This window comes from Larus michahellis, chromosome 2 (genome assembly GCF_964199755.1).
Source record: "Larus michahellis chromosome 2, bLarMic1.1, whole genome shotgun sequence".
NCBI classification, from domain to species: Eukaryota; Metazoa; Chordata; class Aves; order Charadriiformes; family Laridae; genus Larus; species Larus michahellis.
In genome coordinates this window covers 126,819,262-126,832,515 of record NC_133897.1, presented here as the reverse complement: position 1 = coordinate 126,832,515, position 13,254 = coordinate 126,819,262, and the positions used below count along the sequence as shown (strand labels likewise).

The 13,254-nt window shown below is 36.8% G+C and overlaps 1 protein-coding gene across 1 annotated transcript in view; it reads right to left on the bottom strand.

Annotated features, from left to right (window-relative positions):
- LOC141738361 (lipoxygenase homology domain-containing protein 1-like) overlaps positions 1–13,254 on the bottom strand; it is a 179,590-nt gene that overhangs the window by 68,798 nt on the left and 97,538 nt on the right. Inside the window, exons 30-34 of the mRNA XM_074573557.1 lie at positions 11,511–11,680; positions 5,060–5,279; positions 3,528–3,682; positions 1,751–1,964; positions 132–322 (exon numbers count right to left, since the gene is read on the bottom strand). Coding sequence (XP_074429658.1) covers positions 132–322; positions 1,751–1,964; positions 3,528–3,682; positions 5,060–5,279; positions 11,511–11,680 — 950 coding nt within the window. The remainder of the gene's footprint in view (positions 1–131; positions 323–1,750; positions 1,965–3,527; positions 3,683–5,059; positions 5,280–11,510; positions 11,681–13,254) is intronic.

Sequence of the window (13,254 nt, the reverse complement as noted above, 5' to 3'; positions counted from 1 at the left end):
ACCTGTGCCAAACTACACAGAGGACTTAAAATCAATTTGGCCGTTTAAAGAAACAATTTATCTCAGAATTAAGTGGGTTATCAGCTACACGATTCTTAGGCTTTTCTTTCAATAGAGAAAGGTTGAAGTACTTTGATCTGAATTGCTTTTCCTGTAACTTGAAGTGGCAACTTTTTGTGACTCAGGTTGCCGTAGAAGATAAAAGAAAGGCATATTGGATGGTCTTCATTGCTCAAGTCAGATCCAGTGATGTCCATTATCCAGAGACCTGACGACTTCATGTCGATTTCAGGCAGTTTAGGACTAGAAGTCAATCTTCTACCTTCAAAAATTATCAAAGAGAAAGAGGAAAGATGACAGCATGAGAGAATGGTATAATATAGCAGGACCGCAGCCTTTACAGTACACAAACTCTATCTGCAGGTTATATTGTATCTATAGCAACAGTTTACTAAGAATAACACATCAATACCTTTATTATATTTTTTGCCAAGAATTTAACAGCTTAATGTTCCTTCTGTGTTTAAAATTTAGTTTCAGAGGTATTTTCTTGATGCCAAGATCTTTTCCTTGTCATGTTTGGAAGTAATTGCTAAGAGAACATTCAGTCACCTTTTAGAGGTCTAATTAATTGTTCTTTAAAAAAAAGCAATCAATGTTACTAAAACCAATTTATCATTTAGAAGCACCAGCCATCTGTAGCATGTAGGCACCTAATGCAAAATGAATAACACTAATGAACTCTGCTTGTAACTAAATCATACCTAGCAATATAATATGTGCTGTAATAGTGCGAGACCAACAGGTAATCCTGTAATAAACATACAAAAATATTTGCCAGATCCTCAGAAGATCAATATTACTATCTCCCTCTCTTTTTCTTCATTAATTGCTGTTGTCCTGCATTTTCATTCTGTTTTAACCATTCTACGGGAAATGAAAACGATTTAATAGAAACGCACAGCTCAGTAAAATGTACTTTCTACAACTCAGAAAAACTACACAACTACATCCTTATCTATGATGGGCACCTTATGTTTTTAAGCTGTCTTACTCCCTCTGGACAAACTTTTGTAGCTCATTTACTTTACATGGAATTGTTTTCACAGGATTGAAGCAAGGAATTTTTTCTACTAGTTCTAAATGCCTAAAGGTCCTGCTGCAAATGTTCTTTTCCCAAATACGTCCAGGTTTAGATTTGCACAAATTGTGGTGTAGTAAGCTTGAAATGAGCAAAAACCGAGCATACCAGAACTGTTGCTTTGTGCTGTGGAATAATACCACAGGTAAAGATAAGGCTTATTTCACTAAAGTAACTTTTCTCTGGATTTTAAATGAAATCGTAAGCTACCTGAAAAGTGGTGCATAAAACTTCAGCTACTTATCCTCATAAGGCACACACCCCAAACTCTCATCTGCTTTAAATCTTTCACTGCAATATGCTATATTTAATTTGGAAGGCAAGTGTTCCACACACAACACAGTGACAAGATAGAATTTTACTAACTTTGACCTTACCAGCTGTGGTTTTGCTATAATAGTAAGATCAAACTGAAAATTCAAACTGAAATTTTCAACAAAAGAAAGATACTATAGAGATCTGAAAGAGCTATAGCCAAATGTTAATATATATATATATATATATATATATATATACACACACACACACATATAAAAACAGGCAGGCCAGTATATATATATATACACACACATATAAAAACAGGCAGGCCAGTTTTGCAAAAGAGCTTACCAACTGTCACAATCTCACACACAGTCTCACATAATCCCAGATGAGTATCAAGCCAGTTCCACAATGGGAAGACCCATTCTTTGTCTGAGTCTTGTGATTCCTTGACTGTTACCATCTTGAGGTACATCCCAGCCCCATAGCCTTCTCCATCATGTCCTATGACCACTTTTTGCAAATGACTCAGAGAAACAGCTTCGACCAAAAATGAATCCACCTGCAAAAAAGGGAAATACTTAATGAAACAGAGTTAGGACCAGGGTTTGCTTGAACTTCAGGGAAAATGTAGTCCAGGATTCAGTTAAGGATTTAAAATTTGTCTGCTTTTTTGTAATATTTAACAGAACATCTCCCCCCTGAATCTAAGAAAACACACACTGATTATACCTAACATTGAATCCCACATTTATCATTAAGGATGCATTGTAACTTCATTTTGTCTTTGGACAATATGAATCATTTAATCTATCATTTCACATTACATTAAAATGCATAGACCTCAACCTTCTGACAGTCAAACATTATGACAAGATTTTGGTTCTAATCAAATTTGTATCTTTCAGGTTACTTCTAGTTTCTAAAATTTATCATACAAACCTAGATTAATAGTCCTAAAGAAAAGTTAGAAATCTAAAAAGAGTGTGTTGACACTGAGATAGCTTATAAATTCTTCTCCGATAGTCAGAAAAGCCTGTCTTTTGGTTTTTCTTGCAAAATGAAAATAATTGTGGAAGCAGGAAATGGAGAAAAGAGTAAGCAACAGAAGGGTGCAAGTTAAGATGAAGGCAAAACCAATTTGAACAAAAGACAAGAGGTGGGAAGGGAAGCAGAATAGAGAAGGCAGAGTAAGACAGAAAAGAAGTAAACACAAGCATCAGTGAAGGAGAATAGGGACAACAAAAACAACAAGTTAAGGACAAATGTGAAATGCAAAGAAACAACTTGTATGTCCCACTAAATTCTTGCTTGTTTTGAAAGGAAGCCAGGTGTTCTGTATATGGCCCAGCCTAGACCTGATGGCAGCTGACAAAGGTCAACAAAGTTATGAACAACTGGAGTTTAAACAGCAGTGTCTAGGATTAGAATTAACATCATCATCCCAATAAAACATTAATTCAATAGTAGGAACTTACTAAACCAGATGTCAGAGCACTTAAGATCTTAGCAAACCGACCCCTAAAAATACAGCACTTGCCAAAGTCCTATGTGTTATCCCTGCTTCTTTTTAAGTAAAAAACATTGGAGAAGTAGATTTGCTGCTACTAATAGTAGAAGTACTTTCATACGACAAAAATACTGATTTTTTTTTCTAACAATCGTCAGTTTTTATGTGCATTCTCTTCTCTAAGTGGAATTATTGTCTCTTGTCTAAACTTACTGACCAGACATTGAGTTAGTATTTCATGTGGGATTGTGGTTACAGAAACATCACTGATTGTAAAAGTCTCACAGCAATTTCTGTAACTTATTTTGAATCACTGATTATTAATTCTTTGCTACCTGTGCTGTCCTGTATTTGGCACAGAAGAAGTAAGAAGCATGATCACAGAGATTCTCCACAGTCATCTGCTTTCTGTGTGCTCGTGTGGAGCCTTTATTATCATGTTCTTGTAGAGAAAGGAAATAACATTGGCATTGGTCTACTGCAAATATCTGGAATATAAAGTCTGTTTCCAAATTCTTGCCTATCTGTAGCAAGATGTATTCTGAGCAGGCATTAAGCAATATTTAATGCGGTGCTAACCCCTGCACATGTAAGGCAGCATTTTTGTGCCATTACCTTATTCCTGTGAAATTTTCTTCCTTTTACTAAAGATGTATGAAGTTTCCTCACACCTGTGTCCCCTCTTTTGCCATAGAGAGTGATATAAACATTTGCAAAAGTTTCTGCTCCCCAGCGGTCACCAATGTGTACAGAGACAACATACTTATAGACTGTACAAAAAGGAGAAAAAAAGTTTAAATACAGATGATTATGTACAAGATATACTTAAAAGAAAACAGTAACAAAGAGCATTTATTGAGGCTACTGCTTGTTTTAATTTCTGCAGCTACCAAAAAATCTGCTACACAGTGATTGAAATAGGTTACTCTTTATGAATCTGATCTCTTTATGCTAAACTCAGTGAAGACTTTCCATTAATTTCCTTAGAAATCTGAAGGAAATTTGACTTGGACAATTTAGACTTATTCAGCTTAGAGCTACTAAAATCTAGACAAATTCTGCCCAATTCTATTTTACTGTGCAAGATCTGGAAAATAAGAACTCATCTGAGTCTGTTCAGGGACTGTCAGGAACTGAATTATCTTTGCAGTAAATAAAAATGCTCACAGGTCAAAGACTCTATGTAAAGTTTATACAAATTAGAATAGCAGAGACATGTAGCACAGTATCTGGATGCATGACATAAGTACAAAAATTTACAAAATGCACTTACAACTTTAAGGTGCGTGACAGGAACTATAAACTTTTTGCCTCTATAGTGCTCCTGTATAAATGCATTTCTACACACTCAGATTGGATTTTCTTCTAACGATCTTGGAAAGATCATTATATTGCATACGTATTCATACTCATACAAAAAGAATGACCAAAATTTTTCAAATGTCATTTTTATGTACAGTCCTGCTGAGTTAGCATTTAACTAATGTAATGCTATAGTTTCTTTTAAGGTCGTGAATAGGTTTGAGGTATTCAGGGAGCAGAACTTCTGGAATTTCAGTTTAGAAAAGCAGTCATATCTCTAATTACTTTTATCTCATGTGTAACTGTAACTTCTGTGAACAAATGTAGTACTTCTATAGGTTTTCACATTCCAAGTGCATCTCTAAATATACTCCGAAACTCTCAGCATGTTAAAAAACAGTCCTTAGGGAAAAACAAAAAACCTTTTTGTACAATGAGGATTACTTCTGATACTTGTGTTAGTAACTGAAGCTATTATGAGCTAAGTATTCAATAGTAAGCCTACTAAACCTGTTATAAGCTAAGTAATTCTATAGTAAGCCTACTACAAATAATTTCCATAGCTTTGAAAATGCGCCTTGTCTTTAAGAAGTATAGTTATACTATTTAGTTTTGCCCACTTAGAATCATGCAGAAGATTTAGCAACTATGAAACCAAATATGTGACTTAATCGGAAAATTAAAATTTCTTAAGTGGTCAGCATTTTCACAGTGCATATGTAAAGACAGTTGCAACACAGCCACTGAAGATACCAAATTCAGACAAAGTGCTGTATTATATCTGTGGTATCGATTTCTTTTCAAGAGGTTAGTTCACTTTGTTTATATCTTCTCACTGTTTTTACCTGGTAAAGTTTTCTGGTCCTTATTGACTGCTGGGAATTCTTTCACCAGCTCCTTGTCTCCTCTGTTAAGAGAGAGCCAGCACTTACAGTCAAAGTTCAGTTCTTGTTTTGTATGTAGTTCTTCTAAGTGAAAAGACTTCAAATGCCAACCCTCAAAGCCTGGCACTTCATCACAGCTGACCCGAATCTTGTATACATCTCCCAGATCTCCAGTCTCAACCTGCAACAAATATCATGAGGAAGAGCGTACTGTCAGGGCTGGTTCACCTACAGAGATTTTCCCAAACAGTGTAGAATTCTTGAACTTAATGTCAACCAATGGAAAAGCTGAATTGAAGGCTGGGATAACTGTGATGAGGGAACCAATCCTTCTCTTTTTCATGGTAGGAGCATGGGCGAAATTGTCTCCCTTATTAGTAATGTGAGCATGATACTCTACTGTTAGGGTGAGTCAAGGTTAAAATTAGAAGCAGCTGTGCATCTAAGCTTTTTAGACAAAAGGTAACATGTAAAGCTTTGACCCTGATGGGTAAGGGGAGCATTAACTTACAATTAAAGGTTCTGATACAAGCAGTTGAGTGAGCTTTTAAAATTAATGATAATTACCATGAGCCTAGAAAGTTTTAACTAAATTCTCATTTGCAAAGCGGTTGGATTTTGAACATGAAATTACTTTATAACCGATTCTTTAGGAAAGGGAAGAGAGATTTCTGCATAAAAGTAAGTCATGAATGTTGCAGAAATAACTCTGTAGAATAACACAGGCCTGTTCCCATACTGCATATGGGAAATTCAATATCTGGTTGCTGATTGTGGGCTTTTGTGAGATCTGGTTACACCATCCAACCTAGGACTGTGGGATCTGGGGTGACTAAACTACAACAAGTGCTAATGATGTGCAGGACATTAAACACTGCACAATAAGTCATCTGAACACCAGGAAGTGGAGTGCTGCAGCCTTTGACAGGGCAACTGCAAGAAAGACAAGATGGGAAGTGATTTTTCGAGTGAAACAAGACAGAACTATTATTTTAAAAAGGTTAAAAAATATTTTAAGAAGGATCAAACCAGAAAATATTGACGGTTGCCTTGTTCTTCTCTCACATTGCTTTTTTTTTTTGCAGACCAGTCACAACATAAGCTTTGGTGACCGTTGCCAGAAAATAAATCTTTTGTGCACCCAGTAGCACCACAGTAAGAAACTCAGGTTAGTCTTACGCAATCATGCTCTGGGACCAGCAGCATCACCAGCAGACTGGCTCCTAAAAAAGACTACAGAGCTCCTAATAGATTAATTTATTGTGCTCCTCACAGAGTTCTGCACTTGACCACCCTTCACTGCTGACCTAGCTTGCTTAAAGCTAGCTCATGTGCCTTTGCACAGTGGACCCATACATGTAGGGAAGTATCAGCTACCTTATTCTTATTTGGGAGGAACCATATAAGAGGTGTGATTTTGTCATTTTGGAATAGAGTTGGCCATCCTCATTAACAACTGTTATGCAGATGAGAAATAGCAAAGCATCAGAGTATGAAGAGGAACAGTTAATTGAAAATAAAGCAACCCGACAAAATCATTTTACGGGAGCTTGAACTGTTTAGGATATAGAACTTAGGAAAAGGGGCCTATGGTAGGAAGGGATTACACTTGATGACTTAAAAGATCCCTTCCAGTCTGAATTTCTTAAGGTAAGTGTTATAAGTGGTTGCCGTGCCAATCCAACAAAATTTCAAGATTCAAGGCATTGTTCTTTGAGGACCAGGGTAGAAATCTTTCCTAATGCCTATATTACAGCCCCGAGGCTGCAGGGAATCTTTCAGCTCCTGAACTGTAACTCCAGGGTACCCACAAAGGCCACACACAGCAGTAGCTTTACACCGAAGAAGAGGGCACCAGACTTGTCCTCTCTCCAAGCCTAGCCTGCTCTGCCTGTCTGTATGCCATCATCAGACAACAGACATAGTCCCAGACTACGATGTACATGTGAGGGAGGTTATGCCTCTTGGATCTATCACGTCCTCACAGATTCCTAACTTGGTCTCCACCATTGTGCCACGAAAAGGGCAGAATTTCATGTCAAGAGGTTTTCATGTATGCTGTGTATGCTGCAAAGGATATCATTAGCTATGATGGACTGTGATCTAATTCTCCTAAAACATGCATTCGTCTCATTAAACTTAAGGGGAATTATTTGGGTTCAGTGAGAGGAGGGCGCACAAGTCCTTCACCCATCTAAACTACAGTTCCTACACAGGCAACAAAGTCATTGCTGCTTCTCTTTCAGAATCAGCCTACTGACTTGTAAAATTACTGCCTGCAGATTTTCTTTCCTGTAGATGGACCTAATGACTGTATCACACAGCTACTCTAAATGCTGTTCATAATTTATTCCATAAAGGCCTCTGGTTTGGAGTTGCAACACCACAGAACTTGGTTCTTTTTATATGACAGGGCAAGCTGTACCTCACAATTTACCTTGTCTTCTGATACCCAAATTTGCAATTCTCTGAGCTTCTAAATTGTCATAAAGACATGTGTTATAATCCTTGTAGAAAATGCACAGATGAGATATGTAGGAAAATAATTTCAGAATACAGGACAGACTATTTGAAAGCCACTATTTTCTATTTTGTTTCTAGAATCACAATTTCAATGCATTCCATGACTGCCTTTGAACCAGCAAACACTAGTAATCATACTGTCTATGATCCATGGAATTGAACAACACCAATTATTTTCAGTTGAATATATTAGATACTTCCCCCCTTTTTATGGCTTTGGGTTTTTTTCCCCTCTGTTCTGGCCATTATTAGCCTTTCTGTTCAGCTCCATCATTGTAACAGATCATTGTCATTACATCATTCTTGTAATCCTTTTCTGAGCAATTTAATATGATCAGTTTCCCTTTGGAATATGATATCATATCTTTGATCCCATAATTGTTTTTTCCCTCCATCGATGCCTATTAATTGATGTAACATGAACTTCAAAGCAGAGACAGACAAATAATCCATCACAAAGTATATAACCAGTGAACATCCTGATTTTAAGTTTGCAGAATGATTGCAAGAGGACACTTTACCCTGTTTTTTAGTCATGATTATAATTTCCTAATTAATTTTTCCACATTTATTTGTTCTGAACAGTTTCATGTAATATTCAGTACTTGAGATCTGAGCTGAGTTGGATGTGATTTGTCATATACTACACAACACAATATTTTTTCAATTACATGATTGAAAAAGCATAGCTCTTATAATGAAGAGGGTGCTCTGGCAAAATCACTGGGGTTTGGAATTTCTCAGAGACAGGTAACTGATAAAGGTGATTAGAGAATTTAATAATATTTTAAATCTTTTCCTTTTTGACTCATACAGGGCTTCTCCAAAGACATCATGCCAAAGGTAATTAAAGCTTTGTAAAATTTACTGTTTGGGTTCACATTCAAATTAAACTTTTTATCACTTCCTTGTTAAAAGAAAAAAAAAAAAGGTGCAAAAATGATTCTAGTTAAAAGGATGTGGTCAAAGCATCCTAAAATTCTAAAATTCAACTGAACAACTTTCTGTCAGGAACTCCAGAAATCCTGCTACTTGTTATTTGGAGCATCATCTCATACCGTGGAAAATACATGGAGTATTGCATTATGTGATTTAAAATTTTCTGTCACCCTCATAGTCCTTAGTACAAAATACATTCTGTATTTGTTGTGTTTTTACAGAGTCCTACTCGCAGAGGCCTATTGCTCATTTCATACTACCTGCGCTAGTGCTTTAGAAAGTAGTTTCAGGGATTTCAATCCCATGATCTGTCAGTTGATATGTCTTTGCATTTTACGATTCTTTGGATAATAGAATGTGCACGATACACTAGGATGCTCTGACAAGCTTACTCGGTAAGTAACCAAGAAACACTGATGACCGGGAGAAAGTTATATATACTTTACAAATTTACTCATTCCACATGAAATCAACGACTGTTTTCTGTCATCACCAGAATATCAAGGAAAAACATTCTACTACTGCACTGTCAGTTTTCTTTCATTTTCCCAGTTACTTTTCAATGTGTTTGTTCATTGGAGACGGCATGGTTTCTTGCCATGCTATCTTCAATGCTAGAACTCCCAGCAGACTCACTAACATCGATACACTCACCTGTTGCTCAATTTATTTATTAGAACTAAGGTGTTATAATTAAATTTATTCTTATTTAAGCAGCTCATCCACTGCACTACAGATGCCTGAGACCACTGAAACCCAACAACCGTGCCTGATAGCATGCTGCTTTTTTATCTCTTTTAAAAATTTATTCTTTATGCTTGCGACGTGCAATTAAACTACACCTGTTCTTTCATAGGAGATGGTTAGAAATATTTTGGATCAAATAATCATTCTGAACACAATACACATCTGTGCATATATTTGTGTGAGAGCACCTGGAAAATCAGGAATTTCCGTGCCTTCCTGTCCTCGGTGTGCAATATATGTATCTCTGAGATCAAAATTAAGCTTATTGTTTCAAAACAATATGAGCTCCTTATAGCACATAACCTGTTGTTCTTTTTACTGCACTATATTACTAAGGACATTTGTCTAGGAGCAGGATCCGAAGGGGTTTAAAAGTTCATTTACTCCTGCATGTTGGAAAGCTGAATTCACAGCTTGTCCTCCTTGTGATATCATGCTCATGCCTCCAGCCTGCTGCTACAGTGGGAGAACATGAGCAAAGCTTCTGCATTCTTTTGAACAGCCTTAGTAAGAACAAAGAAACAGAGAGTGAAAAAAACCTGGGTTTTTTATATGAAGCACCTAAAGAAGATATGAAGGTAGTTATGAAGGTATCTGTGAATCCCCAAATGCTCCTTTATATCAGACCCACTACTCTGATTTCCTTAGAACGCCCAAAAAATGTAAAATGCTGTAAGCAATGTGGTGAAGAGACAAGATTTCATGCACGGTAAACAGTGCTCAAATAGTATTAACTTCTTTATACAAAGCAACAAAAACAAGGACACAAATAGCTAAGCGGGAAATGTAGGCACTAACCCAACGCCAATCCATAGTATAGACAAGCATTTAGAGAGCCATTGGGGTGGAATCCCAGTATGATGGATACGGTACCTCAGATAGCAGACTATGAGGGACAACCACGACTGACAAATACCAATGCTAATTTTCTCCTAGCATGATACTCAGTCATTGAAATTAGGCAATCTTAACAAGGAATACATGCCTTTTGGGAAATCACCAACAAGTTGGATGTAGCAGAGGTCTGCTTTATGGAATGACGCTTGCCAAAATTCAGCCAGCTGGTGGGGTTGCTCCATACATAGATTCTGCCTCTATTGACCTCTTCAGTTTATGCCCATGGCTTAGGAGGCTCTTTTTGTTGCTCAGTGTGTTTCCTGACTGTTTTCTGATAAGCAGCTGCTTTCTTGTCTTTAACCAGTGCCATTTATCTTTTCATTTACTCCCCGTAAAGTTCCTAAATTGCTTTAGCTTGTTATTTAAATTAAAAATTCAGCCTGGATCGTGTCATTATGATGAAGCTTTGACAACATTTTCTAAACATAGTTTTGCCATTGTTTTCAGAATGTTTATTGCAGCCATTGAAAAGTATTTCTGAGCTTTATAAAACTGCCTTGAATTGCAAGCTATTTCTCTCATCTCACTGGCTAGAAGATGCACTTCATACCAATCAACAGAATTGCAGTGACTTAGCCTAGAAAGCCAGGACCGAATTTGAACATTAAAAAGATGCCTCAGATGAATCCATTCAAAGCAGCAGGCTGTATTTCAGGTGTACAGGTAGTCAGGACTGTGTTAGGGTTGATTTTAATACTGGCCATGTATATGCTATCGCTTCAGGGTTCATCACACTTCGATATGCGTGAATGCATTCTCCTGTGATGTATGATTATCCAGAAAATCTCTGCCTGCTGGCCTAAGAGGCAGAACTATTTTGGGGGAGAGTGGAGACTACTTTACAGAGACTGAAATAAAGGAAAGAAAAGCCCACTTATGTCCTCTGGGAATGTTGTCCAGTCTTTCACCTTCCGCATTCTCAAATAATTGTATATTGCCTTTTGTATAAACTGCAACTCAGGAATCTTTAGAGAATTAGAAAAAATGCAAGATGAGCTGATGCATGCAATAAATTACACCATGATGATTAAATTACAAATAAATAAATTACATCACGATTTTTCTCCGTGATATGTACACTTGAAGGTACTGAAAATTCAAAGAGAACGCTGCAGCTGGTTGTAGTAGAACAGGACTACCAGCAGAAGATGACCCAAGATGCAAAGTTACATCATTCCATCTTTGTAAATAAATACATCATTTGTACTAGCCAAACCAACAGTTCATATATATATATACATATATATATCTCATTTGGCTAGACAGGAATGTCATGATAAGCAACATGTAGTACTTTATGACTTACAACGAATTCATCTGTTGCTCTGGGTAGAAAGCACACATATCCTGGGGTTTGTGGAGAAAGCAGAAGCTCATGACTTTTACCCTTTGAGCCATAAATCACAAGGGTCCTTTTACACTCTTGGGGCTCTGGGGAATCTCCATCTGTTTTAACCTGCACTCTCCACTGTTGTGCTAAACAAAATAGAAACATCACAGTTTTTGTATCAATGGCAGAGAGTAATGTATGTTTTTGTTATTATTACAAGAAAGAATTTTAAAATTACTATAAACTTATATTGCATTTTATAAAAATAGACAAATAGACATTCCTTCCCTTGAAGACAATTATAAATAATAATTATAATTTAAATAAGACTTGATAAACATAAAACAACTGTTGAAGCAGAAATTAACACCAAGGAAGCAGGAAAAGGAATACATGGCTAGATTTTTGCATTATTTGTAACAAACAGTTGCTTCAATTGCAGTAATTAATTTATTAAATTTCCATTCTTAAACTGTTCATATGTAACATGAAAAAGAAAACTAACATTTTGAAAGACTTGTATGTGATCCACTTCTAAGAACTGCCGGTTAATACACAACTAGTTAAACAATGCAGCTGAAATCTATTTTCTCAGATTTTTCTAACCTAATTTGTCATGTTCAGTCTGCTCCTTTGTCAGATCAGATCATTCATTAGGGCTGAATCCAAAATTTAGGGAATTCTAAAGAACCGTTTGCACTGACCTCACCTCATGGCTTGGGCCTTTCAGAGATTCTTTTTGGTAGGTGACTTGTTTGAAGTCCAGAATGCAACCAAGAAGCTACAAAAAACCATTCCAGGTGTGGAAAAAATATTGTCTCTTAGATGGACAGTACGGATTAGAAAGTTACTTAACTGCTTGAATGTGAATCTTCCCCTGAATTCAAATGAACTTTTGTAGAAAAGATACTTGATCCTGCATGGTAAAGGGAACTTAACAGTGGAAGGAAATCAAAAGCCTATGTTTAGACTGTGACCAATACCGTGATAATATGATAATTTGCTAATGGGATTAATATAAAGGAGAACTATTTCATGATTCTGTGTAAGCCTACAGTACAATGCAGTGACAAAATAAATTTTAGAATAGTTTAATTCAGAAATAAATTGAAGATGATTCTTTTTCTTACAGTACTGTGTAACTTTTTCATACCTTTTGTTTTCCTCCACCTCCTTGGAGATGGAGATTGGGTGAGAACCTGATCTGGTTTTCTTGATTTATGATTTTCCCCCTGTTTTTCACATTGCTTTCTTTAGCTAATTCTGGTTTCCCCCTTGTTATAGAAGGTTTTTCTGCATTACATCTGACTGTACCCTGACTCTTCTGGACTCGGCTACAAAGCAGCAGGCAAATACGCATCTCACAGTCAGTCTGCTGAGTAACACACTAGCTGAAAGGACCCTTCCATCTGAACTCTTTTTTGAGGTTATTTCCAGGAATGAGTCAGATGCACTACATGGAAGATCCACACTTTGCCTAATGAGGAACTTTTGTTGTTTGATATATGTGCCAGCCTTGAATTTTATCTCCTTATGCCAGGTTGGCATGTGGTACCCTTCAGGGTGTCACACTTGGTGAAGTCAAGCATCGTTTGAGCTTCTGCTTTCCCAGAGCACTCCGAGGGCTTATGAGCAGATTGAAATTTTTACAAAGACTCCCAACATAGCCCTGAACCTCTTATCCTCTCCAACCATGCCGCATTTTGAAGACTGTCCCAGG